The following is an 18,249-nucleotide window of genomic DNA, read 5'->3' as shown; positions in this document are numbered from 1 at the left end:
TCCCTCCTCTTTTAAGTATTAGCTTGAATTATATAAGGTAATACTCAAAAATAAAAAATGGGCATTTCCAATGGACAGTCCTACTCTACTATGAACTCTGTAAGCTATTGATTGCTGTATTATTTGTTTGCACTCTGTTTTGAGATTATTTATTGTTTTTTAATGTTGCAGGACATATTTAAACTTAATTCTGTGTGCAGACTTTTTTTTCTGGCAGGAGACTGTCTTTTTTCATTCTGGAAATGGTTATATTGAGTCCATTAACTAAAACTTAATTTTTTCTGGAAATGCTCTTGACATTCACTCTGGTATTCAAATAATGCATTATAATTAGTGCTACTTCAATGTTGGCCAGAGAATTAATACCAAATAGATTCTTAGTGATGTAATACACAGAGGAAAGTGCTTTTGGCTCATTCTCAAAGAAGTGGACACAATGATTACTTTCATTAGTGATTAAGCAAACTCCAAGGAAATTTCCAAGCTAAAATAATATTGTGTATTTAGTATACCAATATGGCCAGCTATGTCAAAGAATAGTCTGTTAAAACTTCAGCCAGCTACTTATGTCTGGTTGGGAAAGAAACTAAAAAAGGAACATAGCAAGTACTCAAAACTGCTCTCCTTACTTATATTTTCTATTTACTTCAATGAATTATTTGCCTTAGTGAGAAAAAAAATCCCAAACTACTGTAAGAGAGACAGAATGAATGAAAATAAGGTAGGTGTGTCTTTTTTTAAACAAAATCAAGAACCTTTTTATCTTTTCCTAAAAATATACCAAGTAAATTTCTTTCTCAGCAATGTATGAGAAATCCTGATTGGTAAGTAGGTTGTAAACTTTTTAAATAACACAGGGGTCAACTCCCTGAGCTGAGTTCCTAAGAAGTAATGTGATATACAGAAATAGTAGTAATTGGGTAATTTTGAGATCATAATAGTTTCATTTGTCTATTAATCTCTTGCATTAATGTCATGTTAATAATCTTACTGAAACGTACAGCACTTGGAGATTAGGTAACTGGTCACAAGCTGATTTGGGGAGAGAGGTGATCTGTGCTCCTGTGAGTGTCCTGTAGAAAGAATTTATGAAAAACAATTACTTTTTGAAGACTGAAAATCAAAATTTTTTCAGCACATGCTTTACAATAAGTCAGTATACAAGAAAATAAAACAAAGCAGAAATACTTCTCTAGCACTTACAAACTCTCCAGACTTGTAGTCCCTGTCAGATCAGGAAACTCTGTTAACTGTGAAGCACCATTTAGAGTCCTAAAATTAAAAAAAAACAATTTCAATAAAATTAGGGTGATGGAAGTGTGGGACAATTCTAGTATTATAATATAAAAAGAAAACTAAAATAAAAAGTAAACACATACAGAGTTCTTAGTTCTGGTAAGTGTTGAAAAGCAGATTTTCCAACAAGCTGGATAGGGTTATCATAAAAATGTCTGAAAAAAAAAAGGATAAAAAGACATTTAATGAAAAATATTTTAAAATATTCTAAATATATTATTATACTATAATCAAATGAGTAAACTCTCTATGATGAATCACAGACTGTGCCCTCTGGTTGTAGCAGAGGTCACTTCTGAGCTTTTCTCACTCTCTAATCTATATTCACCAGCCACATGACACATTTTGAACATTCAATTAGTCGTTGTTTTTCTGTTTTAATGCCAGAAGCTGGTCAACAAAATATTCTCTCTTCCTCCCAGGTTTGCGAAGATAAAATTTCACATATGAAGAATTTTGTTATGACCTGAGACGAATGTAAGGATAGCACTTGCAGAAGTCAGAACTTCCCCTGTTGAGAAGAGATTCCTTTGCCCTCTTGAAGTCATGCTGCTTTTGGTCATGGAATATTACTCGAGATGATCATTATTTTTCTTACACTTATTTTGCAATTTCTTAATTTGAAGTTGTCCATTAAGTTCATTTTCATGTCAGATGATGGGAATTCAGAATGGAGTCCATCAAGAGTAATTTTTACCAGCTTTTATGTTGCCAATAATGCTAAGAGATTTAGAAGTAACCATTCAAATAAAAGGTCAAAGGCCAGAGACCACTACTTGCTTCCCTTAATCAGTGCTTGAAAACTGCCATTCTTTCCCCGAAGCTGGAAAGATATGAGCTTGTTTGCTTGTATGGTGACGTGCTATTAAGTGTACTCACAAAAAAATCTATTGACAATTAGCCACAAATATGATACTTAGTTCCACAGTCTCCAATACAAAGAGTCATTGAAAAGATTCTTATCACTTACATTGTAATAAGTGAAGGATTACCCACAAATGCACGCTCAGGTATTGACTTGATGTTATTGCTATGAAATCCCCTACAGAGAAAAAAACGTTTATATATCAAGGAAAAAAAAGTGAAGAAGTGAAGAAGTGAAGTTTCAGTCTGTCATCACAATGCACAGTGATGGTTTTCTGTTTGTAGAAAGAAAAGTGTCTATATGTAAAGGTAAATCCTTGTTTTCTGGAATAATACAGAACTGAAAAAAACAAAAGCAAAGGAAAAAGAGAGAAGAGAGAAGAGAGAAGAGAAGAGAGAAGAGAAGAGAAGAGAAGAGAAGAGAAGAGAAGAGAAGAGAAGAGAGAAGAGAAGGGAAGAGAAGAGAAGAGAAGAGAAGAGAAGAGAAGAGAAGAGAAGAGAGAAGAGAAGAGAAGAGAAGAGAAGAGAAGAGAAGAGAAGAGACAGCAAAATTGCTGAAATTCTGCACTTCTCTAAATGAACAAAACTATTCAGATGAAGAAAACTTCAAAATGGCATTTTAAAATTCAGGGTATATGCATGTCTGTATATTGATATAATGTAAATATATACAAGTATATGAACTAAGAACATCAATATTTAGATATTAATAATTAAATAGATAACAATATATTTCACCCTGTGCTTGTTAAACTTCAACATTCTTTTGCTGGATGGCACAAGTTTACGAAGGAAATTATTTTATACACTATATTGTAATGTTGATCCTCCCACAACCACCTTTTTGTTGAGATATTTTAAATGCGGACACAAACAAAATGTAATTGTGCCTGCTGGATAGAGAGCCAAATCTTTGTCTCATCATTAATTACTGGATTTCATTCATATGAGTAATTCTCCATTGTGAAAAACAAAAGGAACAACTAAGATTTCAAAAGAACAATGATGATTTGTGTGGGAAACTCCCATTAGTTCAGTCGGGTATGAAGAAGGCTTCCCAGCTTAAATTTATGCATTACTAAGCCTCCAATTGTTCACTGAGGCAAGCACTCTTGGCCATTACTTGAACAGGTCCCACATTATTGGTTTTAGCTGTTTAGGCATTGTGCTACTGGTGATGAGCTGCAGAGCAAGGCTTTACATCCCTGCTTGCTTTGCATACTCTAAGCAGAATGAGCACCTCATCTAGAACCAGTAATCAGATTGGTTTTGAATGGGATCCCTTGCATGGCAGAAAAAACCCAAGGAAATGGCACGACTACCTCCCAGAGCAATATCTGCTACTAGCTGTGCACAAACAGGTCACAGTTTGTGTTTCCAGCACAAACTGTGAGAGAGACACGAGGTCCCAGCCAGAACCAGCCTTCAAAGGTGGCCCTGCAATGAGCTGAGCCTTGGTGGGGCTGCGCTCCCACGAGGGTCTGTGGAACACATCCCCTCCTTACAGGACCAGCTCCCAGGGCCACACAAAGCACAGAACCACATGGTCTCATGTCTGTGCTGCATTTGGCATGGCAGGTTGCAATTTCAGACCCCAAACGTTTCTTGCACATAGCTGATACTCAGAGGTGAAATCCTGTGGGGGCCATAGTAACCTCAGGCACATCAGGCAGTTTGCTGGTGCATTTGGTATAAACCGAGTTACCCATTTTTGGCTGCTGACTCCAGAGGTCATCAAAAAGGCAATCCTTTGAGGTCACTGGAATTCATACCAATTATTTTATGGCCTATACAGCAGCTGAGAACATTTGGGCTGGGAAACTCATAGCCCTGCTGCCTCTTGCAGAGCTGCATTCTGGCAACACTGGAGATGCTGAGCTGGAGTCTACAGTATCTGGGGGTACCTGCTCTGGAAAAAATCTCAGGTGGCTAGTTAAAGTTGGCTTTTAGATCAGTTTGTGATGCAGCAGGGGTAAAACCATGTCCCACTAGTATGTGATGACTTATTTTTGTTAAAAATCTACGCTGATAGTACCATTAACATGGTAAATAAGTCAAAGGAAAGAGTTCTGGGCATATGCAATAATGTGTACATTGTGTGTATGATGTATGAACAAAATGTAATTACTTTCAGTTTTTTATAATTCATCTGTTTTTCAAAATAAATTTGAATAATTTAATTTCATTGTTGATTTTCCTGATGTAAACTATGCTTGTATATACAAAAGTGTTTTATTCACAATATTACAAAGAAATGACTATATATATAGAAAATAAATTGCTTTTAATTTAATAGAGGTGAGGGAGGGAAGTTGGAAAAATTTAATTAAACCTGATGGACTAATAAGGTTGTCATGCCTTCATAGCTAGAAGACTAATACACTGGATAGTTTGCAAAATCTAACTCTTGTGTTTAGGATTAAAAGTGAATTAATTATGTTTGTTGTTTACTGTATTCCAGAAAGGAAGTTCCTGGAAAAGACCAACTGCACAAGGCAACATAAAAGTAAAAGTTGTCAGAATTTGAATGGCCTAAACTGAACATTGAAAATTATTTTTTATGTATGTTGGCATGCTTATTAGTTTTTCCTAGGATATCAGTTTTAAAGAATTACTGATAAAATCACCAGCATTAAAAAAAAAAATAAAGAAATCACATACTAGACAAAACATCCTTCTTTCTAATATGAGCTCTGTACTTACAGCTCTTTTAGGTTTGTTAGTGTCCTGATAGCTGTGGGGAATTCGTCCAGACTGTTGTAATTTAAATCTCTGTGTGAAAATAGATATTATTATTTCAGTTATGCACTGCATAACAGATAACATAACATTGTTGGCATTTGTAATGAACTATCATCTTCTATGCATTGAATAAATATATACAGTAAAAAGACAGGAAATCCTCAAAAGTGTATGGATATTTTCCAACAAAGTCTATTTAGAGCACATTATTGTTCCTATTTTTATCTGCATTCTATTTTTAGTTACATTTTAGCTACTCTGTAATAAGAAAAGAAAGTAAATTCAAGTACTACTAAGGGATTTGTTGTTTTATAAATTGTCCACCCTTAGCATTGTATTAACAGGGAAAAAAGTCTTTCAAAATAATATTCAACCGTTTTGGTGATCTGTACTTTACATGCCTAATACATTTCTCTATAAATATTTCTAGATGTATTGTTAATTTTAAGACTTGATAACAGTCAAGAGAATATTTCTAACCACACAAATTGTAAAAAAGATAGTGTAGCTACCATAGTGACCTCTGCTTTAAGAAATGCTCATGCTGTAGCAGTAATTAGACTTTATTCTGGTAGGCTGAATGGATTATAATCCTACTTCTGCCCTCAGCATGACCTAAGTATGCTTTAGCATTTAGAAGATGGCTGAAACTAAAATCGAGATATGCCAGTTTACTGTGATGCTCTCTGGCAACACTTTGTGAGGAAAACAGTCTGAAAAACTGGAGCAAAAGCCTTTTTAAACAGGCAGGCAAAACCCAAGCCACAGTTTACAATAGATTGAAATTGAAATAGTATCAGGCTGAAGTAATGCAGGCAGGAAACTGCTGTCTGAACTCAACAAGGCTTTCCTTCCTGCTTGTAAATCTCTCCTGCTTATTGACAAAAAGAGATTACAGGCATGTACGGTTTGGTTTTGCCCTCTAGTGATATGTGATTTCCAGACCTACGCCTCAATGCAAACAAATGATCTTAAGGCTGGCGTCCATCATTTACACCAAGATCTCTTCAGATTATCTTGAGACTATCTGGGAACTGGTCTGTACATTATGCAATTACTGTGCTTGAGGCAAGTGCCACACTGTCCTGTTGCAGGGAAGTGGCTGCACCTACATTTATTCCCGGGTTTGTGATTGTCCTCTGTGTTTTCATCTCTCTCATGCCAGGTGGCTGGGACTGAGTTTGCAATTACTTATTCCATTGTTCTGTTTTTCCCCATTTGTGACCAAGTGCCATGTGAATATCAGTTAAATAAACAAAACAAACCATTACATATTCCCTCTTCCTTTCCCGTCCCCCTTTCCGGTGCTACACTAAGGGACTTCCTCTCAACTCACAGGCGGCCAAAAGTCCAAATTGTAAAACTGCAATTCAGTGGCAAGGGATCAATGCAATCAAACTGGTGATAAAAAACCCCAAGAAGCCCAAACCTCCTTGCCTCCTAATCTCAATGACAGATGAAAGTGGGCAGTAAACAGGTTTGTGGATGGGAAAGCAAATAGTCACTTTTAGACTAGCAATATCCATGTCTAAAACAATTTGTTTCTCATAACTGGGTTTTTAACCTCTGTCCTGGTTGGATATAACATCCAAAATGCCTGAAAATGATGCAGCTGACTGCGGCAGGTGCGAGAAGAAGCACATGCAAAGTTTTACTGTCCCTGTGGCATTTCTGGGGTCTGGATGACTCCAGCAGACAACATCTGTATTTGACTAACTGTAGCAAAATAATTCCTGCTAACAATTAGCACCGCATTCCTGTTTGGTATTTTATGTAGATTATGTTTTTGCTGGAAAGCTCAAAAATTTTTGAATTGATCTAAACAGAATTACAGTGGAAAGTTGAGGAAGTTTCAGTCTTTACCAGTGCTATTCTTTATCAGAGCTCTCTAAAGATGAGAACTTGGATACAATTGAAATATTTCTCCCACTTGTAAAGCACATGCATAATTTGACTACCTAGAACTTTTGCTTTTTACAGATATAAAAAAATAAACCCATCTAATTTTATAACTCTCCTCTGTGGTAAGATAGTTTCTTAGTGTTAAAGCTTTTCACTGTGAAAATTTCCAATCTAGCTATTAGCTTTATTGATTGAACCAGACAAATAAATAGTACTAAACTAGGCAACCATAAGTTCATGAATAGTCATTCCTTTTTCTATGCTCAACACAGTTTTCAGCTGTCTTTCAAACAATTTATCAATTGACAATGCTTATTAAAAAGGCAAACTAATTTTATAGTCAAAAATAGGATTTACTACACAGAGTCATTGTGAACTATCACTTAGATCCTGTAGCGATTAGGCAAGCCAAAACCCACATTTGGCTTTTGGGTTATTTTTATTCTTTCAGAATACTAATGAAAACACTCTAAAAAAAAAAAAAAAGAAACAAATAAGAGGTCAACTCACAATGTCTCTAGGCTGTGGAGCCCATCAAAGCATTTCTTTCCCAGGGAATAGATTCTATTGTTATGGAGATGTCTGCAGGGGAACATTAAGCACACAGTCAGGAAAGTACACTGCACACAGTGGACTAAAGCAAAACATTTTGATAGTTAAATCAAAATTAACTTATTTTCAGGCATGCATTGATCATATGCAATCATGCTTTTGCAGGAGCATGTATAGGTGACACCTCTACCACCCACCACCCATTCTCCCAATAGCTCTCCATTTGGTTTCACAGAAGGGATCTGTTTTAAAATCACCTGGACTGTTCAAAAGTGTTGTATCCTGTAGTTCCAGGCTGGGGTTTGCATAATGAATAGACATATTCTCAATGATTGCTAATTAGTTAGGTAACATGCCTGAAAAACTGTATGTGGGGTGTGAGATGTATATTTGAAAGATTTGTATTCAGAGAGTGTTAGAGGGTATGGCCCAAAAGAGCAGCCATTGAGGAGATGGATAACACAGCGGACAGGTAAGGGACATTAGGCTTGCAGAATGCAAAAAGGCACAAAGCAATAACACAAAAAGTTGTAACTTCCCTTAAATGAGTAAACCAAGTAATCTTAGAAGTGCTGTAACTTGCCTTTCTTTGAAATTATGAAAATCAGTAGCTACTTCCTAAAATATTTAGCACTTGACAGTAATTTTTATATTTTTAACCAATTCTAATCCCTTCTCCCTGCCACCCATCTCAAGTCTCTGAGTTCTACCTATTTCTGTCTTTCAGATTGACATGGAAAAAAAACCCACTCTGAGTGAAGCTCATTAATGTGAGTAGATTCAACTTGTAGCCACTTCAGGTCATTTAATTTAAAAAGAATGCCTTTTCCCCAGATTTTTCCTTTTATTTTGTCCTCAAAATCCTACCCCTGTAGTAGAAGGAAACTAAGGGAGAAGGGCACTAAGAGAAAAGAAAGGCTGTGAATGAGTGGCTGCCAGGGCCTTCATTATATTCTGAAAATATTGTTAAAGATCAGAGGCTCTCTAATGTTCTACAGAACCTAGAGAAATTGAGTTTACCTGTCTATCAAAGGCAGGGATTCTGACAGCAAAATAAAAATGTTCTGTGGGTTTTTTCTTTTCTAGGAAGAAACCCAATCAGCTCTATATTTTTAATGACTACTCTGACCTTTAATGCTTTAGTTAGCATGAAGAGTGCATCTTCAAATTTCAATTATGTTTGGATCTTTAATTATAAAGGTTTTCACTTGCTCCAATTGACCATGCACTTTTCCACTGTGTAGAAAGTTTGCCATACTGTATAGAGTAGTAACCCAATGAAAGCAGAACCACACACAAAGATTTTGATAAGCCAAAAAGATCAGCTATTTTGGCTGATCTTTTTGGTTGTGAGAAATGATTCAACTATTAACCACTTCAAAGCCCAGATTATTAGAAATAAGCAAGGCAGAGCTTAAATAAGGAAACCTAACTGAGCAGAAGCAAGCACGGCATGAAAAGAAATTATTTTCTCCTGCATTTCTTAACTGTCCTCTTACCACTACATTTCTGGTAGGGGTCTAGAGAACAATGTTCAAGACAGCCTCTTGTCTTTTCCATTGCTGACATAAGTCTAGAAGGTCAATCAATCACAAGTCCATCCATTCTTTAACTTGAAAGGGATTGATGTTTAATGTAAAGAGAAGGCAAAGGCATTGCAGCACAAGTCAGGTGTTTATCCCCAATTCTGGGGCCCCATGGAGGCCGAGATAATGACTATAGCTGCCAATGAAGAACCCTGATGCGTGCCAGGTTCAATGCTTACACTGGGGCTAGAGTATGCTACCACATGCTAAGTGTCTTACATGGTTTCTGACAGCCTCTGTAGCTTGATTATATAATTCTCTCTTTAATAATGTTAATGTTTTCCAAAGCATCCTGAAATTACTTCTCCATTAAGTTTCTCCAGCCAGTCTAGATTTTTTCCATTTGGTACATTCCCAGAAGGTAAGAAGCTGAAACCATGATTCATAGTATGCCTTCCCGATTTTGGTGCCAGCCATGCATGTTTCAGTTAGTGGAACCGGTATGCAAATGTAACCGAATACACAACTACATATACTTTCTATGACAGGAAATCCATATTTTTTCTACTGGATGGCATTCTTTCCAAGTTCCCCAGAAAGATTTCCATTCATTTCCTGTTTCTAATCTTCTCTCTTTCAATCTTAGACAACAAATAATGCGCCCCTTCCTGTTTGTTTTGCTGACCAGATAGGGTGATTTTTAATTCCTTTGAATATTTTATTGAGATGGAAACTTTGAAGCTAGATCAAAACAAGTGGTTTAGCAAATGCTAGTCAAACTGTACCAAGATGCAAAAAATAATCTGTTTCTCCAAGAGGCCAAAGCCCTTCAAGAAGACACTGTGTATAAAAAGAAATCAATAAAGCTTACAGAACTACCAAGCTGGAGAGGTTTCCAAAGGCATAGTCCGGTATGTAATGAATTTTATTCAGTGCCAATGTCATTGCCTGAAGTGCTGGTAAACTTCTAAAAGCTTGGACAGGAATTTCTGTCAAGGAATTATCATCTAGCCACAGGTGTCTAAGGGAGACCAAGCCATTGAAGCAGTTGGGGGGTACATAGTTGATGTGGTTGGCATCCAGACGCCTAGGAGAAGAAGAAACAGAGAAAATTGACTTCAAGAAAAGAAAAGTGTCTTTGCACAACAGCTATAAGAAGTTGTTACCATGAACATAACCCCAAAGGATGGGCATGGATTGCCACTTCCAGTTTTCATTTTCTGGAGATTCCACATTCCCATCTTGCTTGCATCCTCATCGTTGAGATCTAAAATCATGTTTAAATGTCTGCTTGTCATCTGGCTCTGCAGAGACAACAGCTCTCCTTTGGAGCCATCAACTCACTGAGAGCACACACTGATCATTTTTGAGCAGAGTCTCTCTAAAGACCGGGTATGACTTTGTTTCCTTTTGCAATTGTTTGAAACCATAGAACAAAAAAGTGCACGAAAATCATCCAGAGACTCTCTTCCAGAATCTACAAATCACCGAGCTGCAAGATATTTTGGATTTCCAAATGCTAAACACCCTTCCAAAACCCATAAATAGAACTCACTTCTGAGTCTCTGGAGGTTCCTGCTTTACCTTTCCTTTAATATTACGGAGTTATAGAATCACAGAATGAGCTGTGTTGGAAGGGACCCACAAGGATCACTGAGCCTCACTCGTGGCCCTGCACAGGACCATCCCCAAGAGTCCCATCATGTATCCAATAGCATTGTCCAAACACTTCTTGAACTCTGTTAGCCTTGCTGCTGTGAACACTTCCCTTGGGAGCCTGTTTCACTGCAAATATTGTTTATCCTAATAATTCTAATGAGAACTGAAGTTCACATTTTTTTAGTAGCAGCATAATGTTTTTTACCTAGAGATTCCTATTGCCAATGTGATGTATTTGTGTTGAAAAAGAAGTTGCTAAATGCACTTCAGCTGCTGCAGAGCCAACAGAGGGAGCTCAACTGCACGTTGTACCTTTGCAGAGTCTGCAGGTGATGCTTTGTTCTTACACTTGTGTAATTAAGGATTAAAGCTAGCAAGCCTTTTCAGATGTGGTGCTGCAAATACAACGTCCTCTATTCACCGGCTTTTGTTTTTGCTGTGTTTTGCTTTTTCATTGTGAATCTTTCAGGGAAAGATTTAAAAGTGCACTTCAGATTTCTGAAAATTTGTGAAACACCCAGTTGGGGATGTGGGCCCTGATAAACTTTTTCTACTTTTAATGTATTGCAGTGACTTTACCTTTTCCATAACATGAAAGCTGTGCTCTAAAAATTTTCATGAAATGTTTAGAGAAGAGTAATTAAGTGAATGGTAAAGCAGAAATAAATTTAAATAGATGTTTGAAAATAGTACAGAACAAACAGCCACACCTGGGGTACAAAGAAGTAATTCTGTACAACCTAAATTTGGTCTCTTTGAGAGAAATGCAATACTCTTTGTGGTGGGCATACTAATCTCTTTATTTAAAGCTGCTTCCTCATTTACAGTCATGTAAAATGTCAGGTCCATTCTATCTCGTGTTCCATGCTGGCCCTACCTTCTTCATGAGAACAAATAATGACTGCTAAGGCTCCGTGCCAGGCTGGCAAATAACTGAGACAAGGTCAGTTGGAACAAATTTATAAGGTTCAGTGTCAAAGCCCTTGTACAATTAAATTTTCAATATAATAACTGACATGTCAGGCAGCAGAGACAGAGCTTCCAAAATAACTCAGTGGTCTGTCAACAAATGGGTAAGGCTGGAAATGTTTAGAAATACTCATGTTTTTCTTCCTCCTTTCCTCAGGCAACACCATGTTATGCCTGTGTTTTCAAATAAGGTATAATTTGAATGAGTAGATGAGATTTCTTTGTGTTCAGTCAGAAGTAAATTTCTTCCCTGGGTGATGGTGGTATGTAAACTAAGAAGTTACAGTTGCCTTAGTTTGACAGTTTCCCTGATTAAAGAATGGAGGCTTTATTCAAACTCCATGTGCTGCAGTATTGCAGTTAACATCTCAGTGTTCAATAGGAAGGCTGCCTGGGCAGCCCTGGTGTCCCTGCTCACTCCATGGGAGTCACTCCCAGCATGGCAGGCTGTGTGGAGAAGCCAACAGTTACTTGTTTGTATGTGACCCTGTGGCTGAAATGGCAATATTTCTGCTGTCGTCAGTGAGACCAGGATTTTTATCTTACCAATATTTCGTAGCAAATCAAGGAACAGAATTTTTTTTTAATAACTGAAGTTTCCAAATATAAACCCACCACTGGCTATGTAAATAAAACCCACAGAACAGAAAGAAAAACAGAACTGCTGTACTGTAAATGAAATCCCAGATAGTTGAATTATTGTTTAAATAAAGCTTGGAAGAAACAAAAAAGCTGCAATGATTTGTGCTTCAGGTTCTGTAACTGGGTTACATATCCAGCAAGTACTTATAAGAAGTACTGCCTCAAGTGCTCTTTCGTTATCTAATCTTTTTTAAATTTCCAAGCACCGTTTTCCCTCTTGCAGATATTAAAAGGTTTCAGTAGTGGTTATGTTTCCTGTCATACTGTAGGTAATGCACATTGATGTATAAAGGACTGATCAAAATCACCCTTTTCAGCCAATTGTTTTACATGTGTTGATCAAAGTTTTGGCACTTTCAGAACTAAACCCATTAACTCACAAACATGACCCTATTTATAACTGAAAAATATATGTAGATAACATGTGGTGAGTTTGAAAGCTGCTATTATATTCCAGAGAGAGCTAATTTAGGGAAACAGAAATACTTGATCTCTTCTGATAGGCAGCATGTAAATAAAGCAGCCACTATGAAATTCACCATGAGCTCACTTAAAATGTCTAAACTCTTCAAAGCAAAAGCCTGAGATATGTGGACTGTAACCCACTAGTGTTTCCTGTGACACACTGAGAATTCTGCGACCATGCTCAAAAATTATGAAAAGATATTGTCCATGTAAAATGAAACCCTCATTTACTGGTACAGACAAAGGCAGTTGTTTGAAAAAGACTTGATTTGCATTTCTTAATCAATTTAATATGAATGGATGCTAAGTTTCATAGAAGTGGTAGGTTTCTAAGGGAATATATTTTTTTCCCCCCATTTTCTGTATCTTTTCTCAAAAACAGCTACAACCTGGGTATATTCCACAACCAAGAAATTCCTTAATATCTTGTTGGAGTGCCTTGCTTATTCATTTAGGTTTAAATCAAATGCTAGATAGGAGATCAGGAAGGAGATTTCTCCCAAGCCATTTTTCCCTCTGAAATGAACAGCTATTACATGGATTGCCTCATTTTGAATGGATGAGGGCCAGAACACAATGAAAGGTCTGCAGAAGAGGGAAGCCACAAGGAAGTCAGGGATAAAGTGCTTCTTTTGATGTTTAAGTTTAAAGTAGGAGAGGTAAGACCAAAGGAAAAGGGACTGTACCTAAGAGGTAGGGGGAGGCAGAGAAGTGGGAGCACAGGAGACTGATGTTGGTCATGGTGGATTAAAGGAGGCGGCACTTGTCCCTCTTGTATCACCTTCCTCTTCTCCTGATTCAGCTCTGTAATGCAGGGAGCCTCAGTCAAGTTTCTCCATGAAGTATGGAGCAGTGATGGACAGGGCCTGTCTGGGGACGGCACAAAGGCCAGGAGAGGGCCACTTGCAGCCCGCCATCTTTGTTAGTGTGTTGGCACACAGACTCTTTCAGGGGCTTGTTCACAGGATTGACTAAAGTACCACTTAGGTAATGGCAAGTGACATCTAAACCAGCTTTGAAAAGTGGATGTAATAAAAATAGAGCTGGCTGTTGTGAGCCATGTTTTTCAAACCTGGTCTTTTAAGCAGGATATCCCCTTCGGTCCACAGGGGAAAATGCTAGGACTATTGTAAAAAGCTTAATTACAACACAACAGTCCAGCAGTTCTCATATCTCAGTTTTACAGGACTGATACAAAGAACCCTGCATGGCAACAAGAAGACCAAAACGAACAAATAACAAGCCACAGTTTAGGAGCATTGGTTTCTGTCCCACTGCTCAGCCTTACATGAGGAGGTTGCTGCAGCCCTGGGAGTTTCTCAATCCATAGTGTTTCTCTTCACATTCAGATGTGCTGCTCAGGGGTGTTGGTAAACCTGCATTCAAGATGATGGATGCTGTCTTGCTGCATACAGACAAGAGACCAACTGCATTGCTACGTTTATACAAAGATAAAAACCTTGGCTCTGGTACTGGGTACTTTCAATCCCCACAACTGAGGAAAAGTGGGGGCTAGCAGCTGTTGGGTTATCCCAGGAACCTGGCTACAGACTCAGATCATGACCCCACCGACAGACAGACATGTTTGATGTGTCTGGGAGCACCCTCAAATCCTCAGCCAAATGGCTTGGAGTGACCTTTCCTAGCCTCCCAAGCAAGCTGTCACCTGTTGAGGACAGTCCCAGGGGCATGTGATCTACCAGATGAACCCCAGGAATACATTCCCCAGTTCAGGGGAATGTTCTTTGGCATGGGTCAAAAGCATGCCAAGGACTCTGTTAAGAGTGCAGCTGGGCAAGGGGCCACAGCCAGAGCCTGGGAGTGCTCTGAAGCACTGCCTGCCCTGCTTGTGATTACCACAGTGGCCACTGCATGACCCCAGGACCTGACTGGAAACCTGCTGTAAGCCCCTGTGCTGCCAAACACTCCAAAAGCAGCCTCTTGCCTCCCACATACCCTGGCGGGCTTCAGCCATGCAGGATGAGTTCTGAGGATGAGAAATTTGTCTGTCTTAGAGATGTGATAAATCTCCACTCTTCTGAGATTACTCATAAGACAGGAAAGAGTCAGATGCCTGGTGGCTCCTATTAGATGAAAGAATACATCACCAGCTGGCCTGGAACTGCTGATACAGTCTCTTTACACCTCACTTTGAGAGCAACTGACTGGTTGAGTTAGAGGCTGCACATTAAAAAAAAAAAACAGTAGCAAATGCATTTTAGGTAACCTTGCACCTCTATCTTCCTCTCCTTGGTTATCAGTCCAGAAAAATGTCTGTGACTGAGAGGGGTGGTCTGATACTCTACTACTGCTTGGTGTTTCAATCTCTCTTCTGCTACCCACTGCCTCGGGGCTGCAGCAGACGGATGGTGAAGGTGTGCAATAAACCAAGGAGACTGCAACAGCGAATTTTGAGACATCTTTGTGTATGCGTAGACATCTGCATGGGTACAAACAACCTCAATTTCAAATGTGGGAAATTCCTCCTCTGAGAGTTTGTGGGTACCCGTTGAGGTACCAGCTTTCTTGAGAAGGATAATACCTTCTGTAGCCTTCATTATCATGGGGTGTGACATGGAAAACCACAACTAAGGCTCCTGTCTTTTCATGAAAACAGTTCTTGGGAGAGAATGTAGCTTCATCAAAGTTGTTTGGTCTTTCAATTAAAAAGCAGGATTATTAACAGATGCATCAAAGTGGAAAATAATTGTTCAAATTTAACATTTCTGGGGAAAAAAAGTGTTGGGTTTTAATTTTAAGCCTGAACTGGAAGAGCTGCAGAACTATGTGTCCTCAAAGTCTTCCAGTGCTTTTTCAGGCTAGGCATGGAAACTTCTCTTGAAATGTCAAATATTTGGGAGAGTAGGGGGACATTGAAAAATCCATTTGCTGACCTGTTCCAGACAGGCAACTACTGAGAATATCTGAGATGAATTCTAGATAATATTTTGCATCAAACCAAGTGTCAGCATCAGGTGGTCTATAAATGCTGAAGTACCCAATAATTAAAATATAAGAAATCCACAAATTATGTGGGAAAATGCTAAAAAAAATTCATTGACACTACTTTGCTGTTACTTGTAAAGTCGAATCACTTTACTTCACTAAATTGTAGCTTTGCAGGTTGTTAAGGGAGAAAAGATGATTTATTTTTTCCATCTGTCAACTGTTTAAAGTGCTTTGTATGCTATTCTGCCCTATTTTCCACTATCAAAGCAAAAGTCCTTTAAATGTCACAGGAATGAGAGTAAGTGATACAGTAAATAATACTGCTTTGAAATGTTCTGCATGACTGGTGTGACATGGGCAGTGAGATAGCACCCGACCTGTTCTTAATTTTGACTATTTGTGTGTCTGACAATGCAGCAGTCAGAGCTGTTTAGACATCATTAACAATGATATCTAAACAAGAAAATAAATAGAATGGAAGTTTCATCTATAGTATTCACTGCAAAGGGTTGTGTTACAATAATTCAAATAAAAGAATAGCAAAAGCTTTTCCATATGCAATGACAATTACCCTTTCCTCCTTTATTTGGGAACATTTGAAAATGAAGATCTGCAGCTTTTCCAGTGGCTAGTAATATCAAAGATTAACATATTTGGGAAAAATCAAATATTAACATATTTGGGAAAAAAGTAAAAAATATTAATGATATGTCATTGCCAGTTTTTGACCATGCCCTGCTTGTTCAAACATACTGAAATTATATATAAATTCCATTATATAAATGGTGAAATTAAAAATAACGTGATTGTACTAGAGAAACAAAGTTACCTATTTAAACAAATACCTGCATTAAATGAAAAAAAGTTTGAAAATAAGCTGCTAATTAAAAATGACACTTGAAAAACACATCAATATACATATGTGAGAAGTTATTGAACTATACATAAATATTAAAAATCACTAAAAGTTTTCTTGATTTAAACACAGAATGGAGATATTGATGATGTGTGAAACACAAAATCAAGAGTTTTCCTTCTTATAGTCTGTTCTAAAGAAATAAATTTGCTCAAGGTGACTAATAGAGATGAGAGCATTCAAGTGACTCTTTCAACCCTGCTGCCAAGTACTAAGTTGTGACACATCAGTGGTTGTGTGTTCCTCCCTTTCAATCAAGGTATCTACACACTCTGTTGTGCTTGACAGAAATAAATGCCATTTCAATTGTTAGGACCAGCAACCTGGATAATTTGAGCTCACACTAGATTTCTGAGGAAAAATTATGGACTATCCAATAATACAGAAACCCTTCTGCTCAAAACTACGTCTCAAAATCAGCATGTACTCATTACTTCCTTGATCCTCCTGCCACACAGGGAACCAGAGTCCTATGGAAACATTGCCCAAGCTCTGGTAGCTGAACTCATTTATTAACCAAAGCAGCACATCGCTGGTTTTGACTACTGAACTACAAAGACTTTTATAAAACTAGAGAATATTTTAATATTGTTTCAATCTTATTTTTTTGCTTCAGTGTCAGAAAAAAATTGTCATTCATTTGTTTAGGTTTTCTCATGGATTTTTCTTGTCAAAGGTGAAATTCACAAACCTTACGTGTTTTGGGTTAACTTTTGTGCCTATTTCTCATTTTATAGTAATTATTGAGTAATATCGGCTGTCTGAATAAGATTGATCCGTTCTAGAGGTAAGTCAAGACTTAAGAAATTTATGAATATTTCTCACTCAAACTTGTCATATCATTCTACATGCTGGCAATGCAACTTGGACAATAAAGTGAAAGAAATTGTTGCTTGTTCCTGCAACACATCAGCTCTTATTCTCCGTACCACAGGTGATTTAACATCAACTAATGGTTCTATCAATATTGACACCTATACTGTCATTTTTTAGGCTGTAACTGGATAACAGGGAGAGGATATCATCCAGAAATACCCTGGATGCAAAAATTTGTGACAAATTTGTATTATGAGTGAATGTGGAATATTAGTGTGTGCATATGTACATATTGTGCACACATGCACAATTAAACATGGATACTTCTATAAAAAGGATTTTAACATAATCCTCTTCACATTTATTAAGGTATCAAGGCAGTTGCTATGGTTTGCCCCTTTGCATGACTGTCTTTCTTGAGGAAAAACCACAAAAGGAAGATATTTGAGTCCCAACACTGGCTATTTTTCCCCCACATATATGCTAACTAAAGCAAAGGGTTAGTGAGGCTTTGAGAAATCGTGCCACCTGCACACCTAAACATAATAAAAAGAAGAAGTTGTTATCTTATAGAAACTGCTCTTGAGAAGGCTTTTAACCTCTTAATTACACTCTTGAAAAGACTCCTGCTATTTCAAAGGCTTCAAGAAATAATTCCTATTGTAAATCAGAAACCAATGCACAACAACCTTGTGAACAGAAAATTCCTAGACTATACGAAACAAGAAACTGAATCTGTGCACACCTTTATCTGGCAGGCACAACCCCTTTTAAGCAAACAAAAGAATAATAGTTTTCTTTTCCTCAAAGAGGTCTCTTTTGCTAGTGATCGTTTTTCAGGTGATAGTAGTTATTCTGTACAAACCCCTATCATTCCATCTTGGGTCTGCTAGGCAGCTGTCCAAAGGTTTCTACTGACCATTCCTTTTCTCCCTCTGTTTTAATTCAGTC

The 18,249-nt window shown here is 37.7% G+C and overlaps 1 protein-coding gene across 1 annotated transcript in view; it reads right to left on the bottom strand.

The window, feature by feature from the left end:
- LGR5 (leucine rich repeat containing G protein-coupled receptor 5) overlaps window positions 1-18,249 on the bottom strand; it is a 54,507-nt gene that overhangs the window by 17,446 nt on the left and 18,812 nt on the right. Inside the window, exons 4-10 of the mRNA XM_054273260.1 lie at window positions 9,754-9,969; window positions 7,315-7,386; window positions 4,864-4,932; window positions 2,267-2,338; window positions 1,380-1,451; window positions 1,204-1,272; window positions 1,002-1,073 (exon numbers count right to left, since the gene is read on the bottom strand). Of these exons, the coding sequence (XP_054129235.1) occupies window positions 1,002-1,073; window positions 1,204-1,272; window positions 1,380-1,451; window positions 2,267-2,338; window positions 4,864-4,932; window positions 7,315-7,386; window positions 9,754-9,969 (642 nt within the window). The remainder of the gene's footprint in view (window positions 1-1,001; window positions 1,074-1,203; window positions 1,273-1,379; window positions 1,452-2,266; window positions 2,339-4,863; window positions 4,933-7,314; window positions 7,387-9,753; window positions 9,970-18,249) is intronic.

Source organism: Melozone crissalis, unplaced genomic scaffold, assembly GCF_028551555.1.
Source record: "Melozone crissalis strain CALT ecotype California unplaced genomic scaffold, PUWL_Pcris_2 ptg000004l_1, whole genome shotgun sequence".
Classification (NCBI taxonomy): Eukaryota; Metazoa; Chordata; class Aves; order Passeriformes; family Passerellidae; genus Melozone; species Melozone crissalis.
The sequence above is the reverse complement of the archived record's forward strand: the minus strand, read 5'-3'. Positions and strand labels throughout refer to the sequence as shown.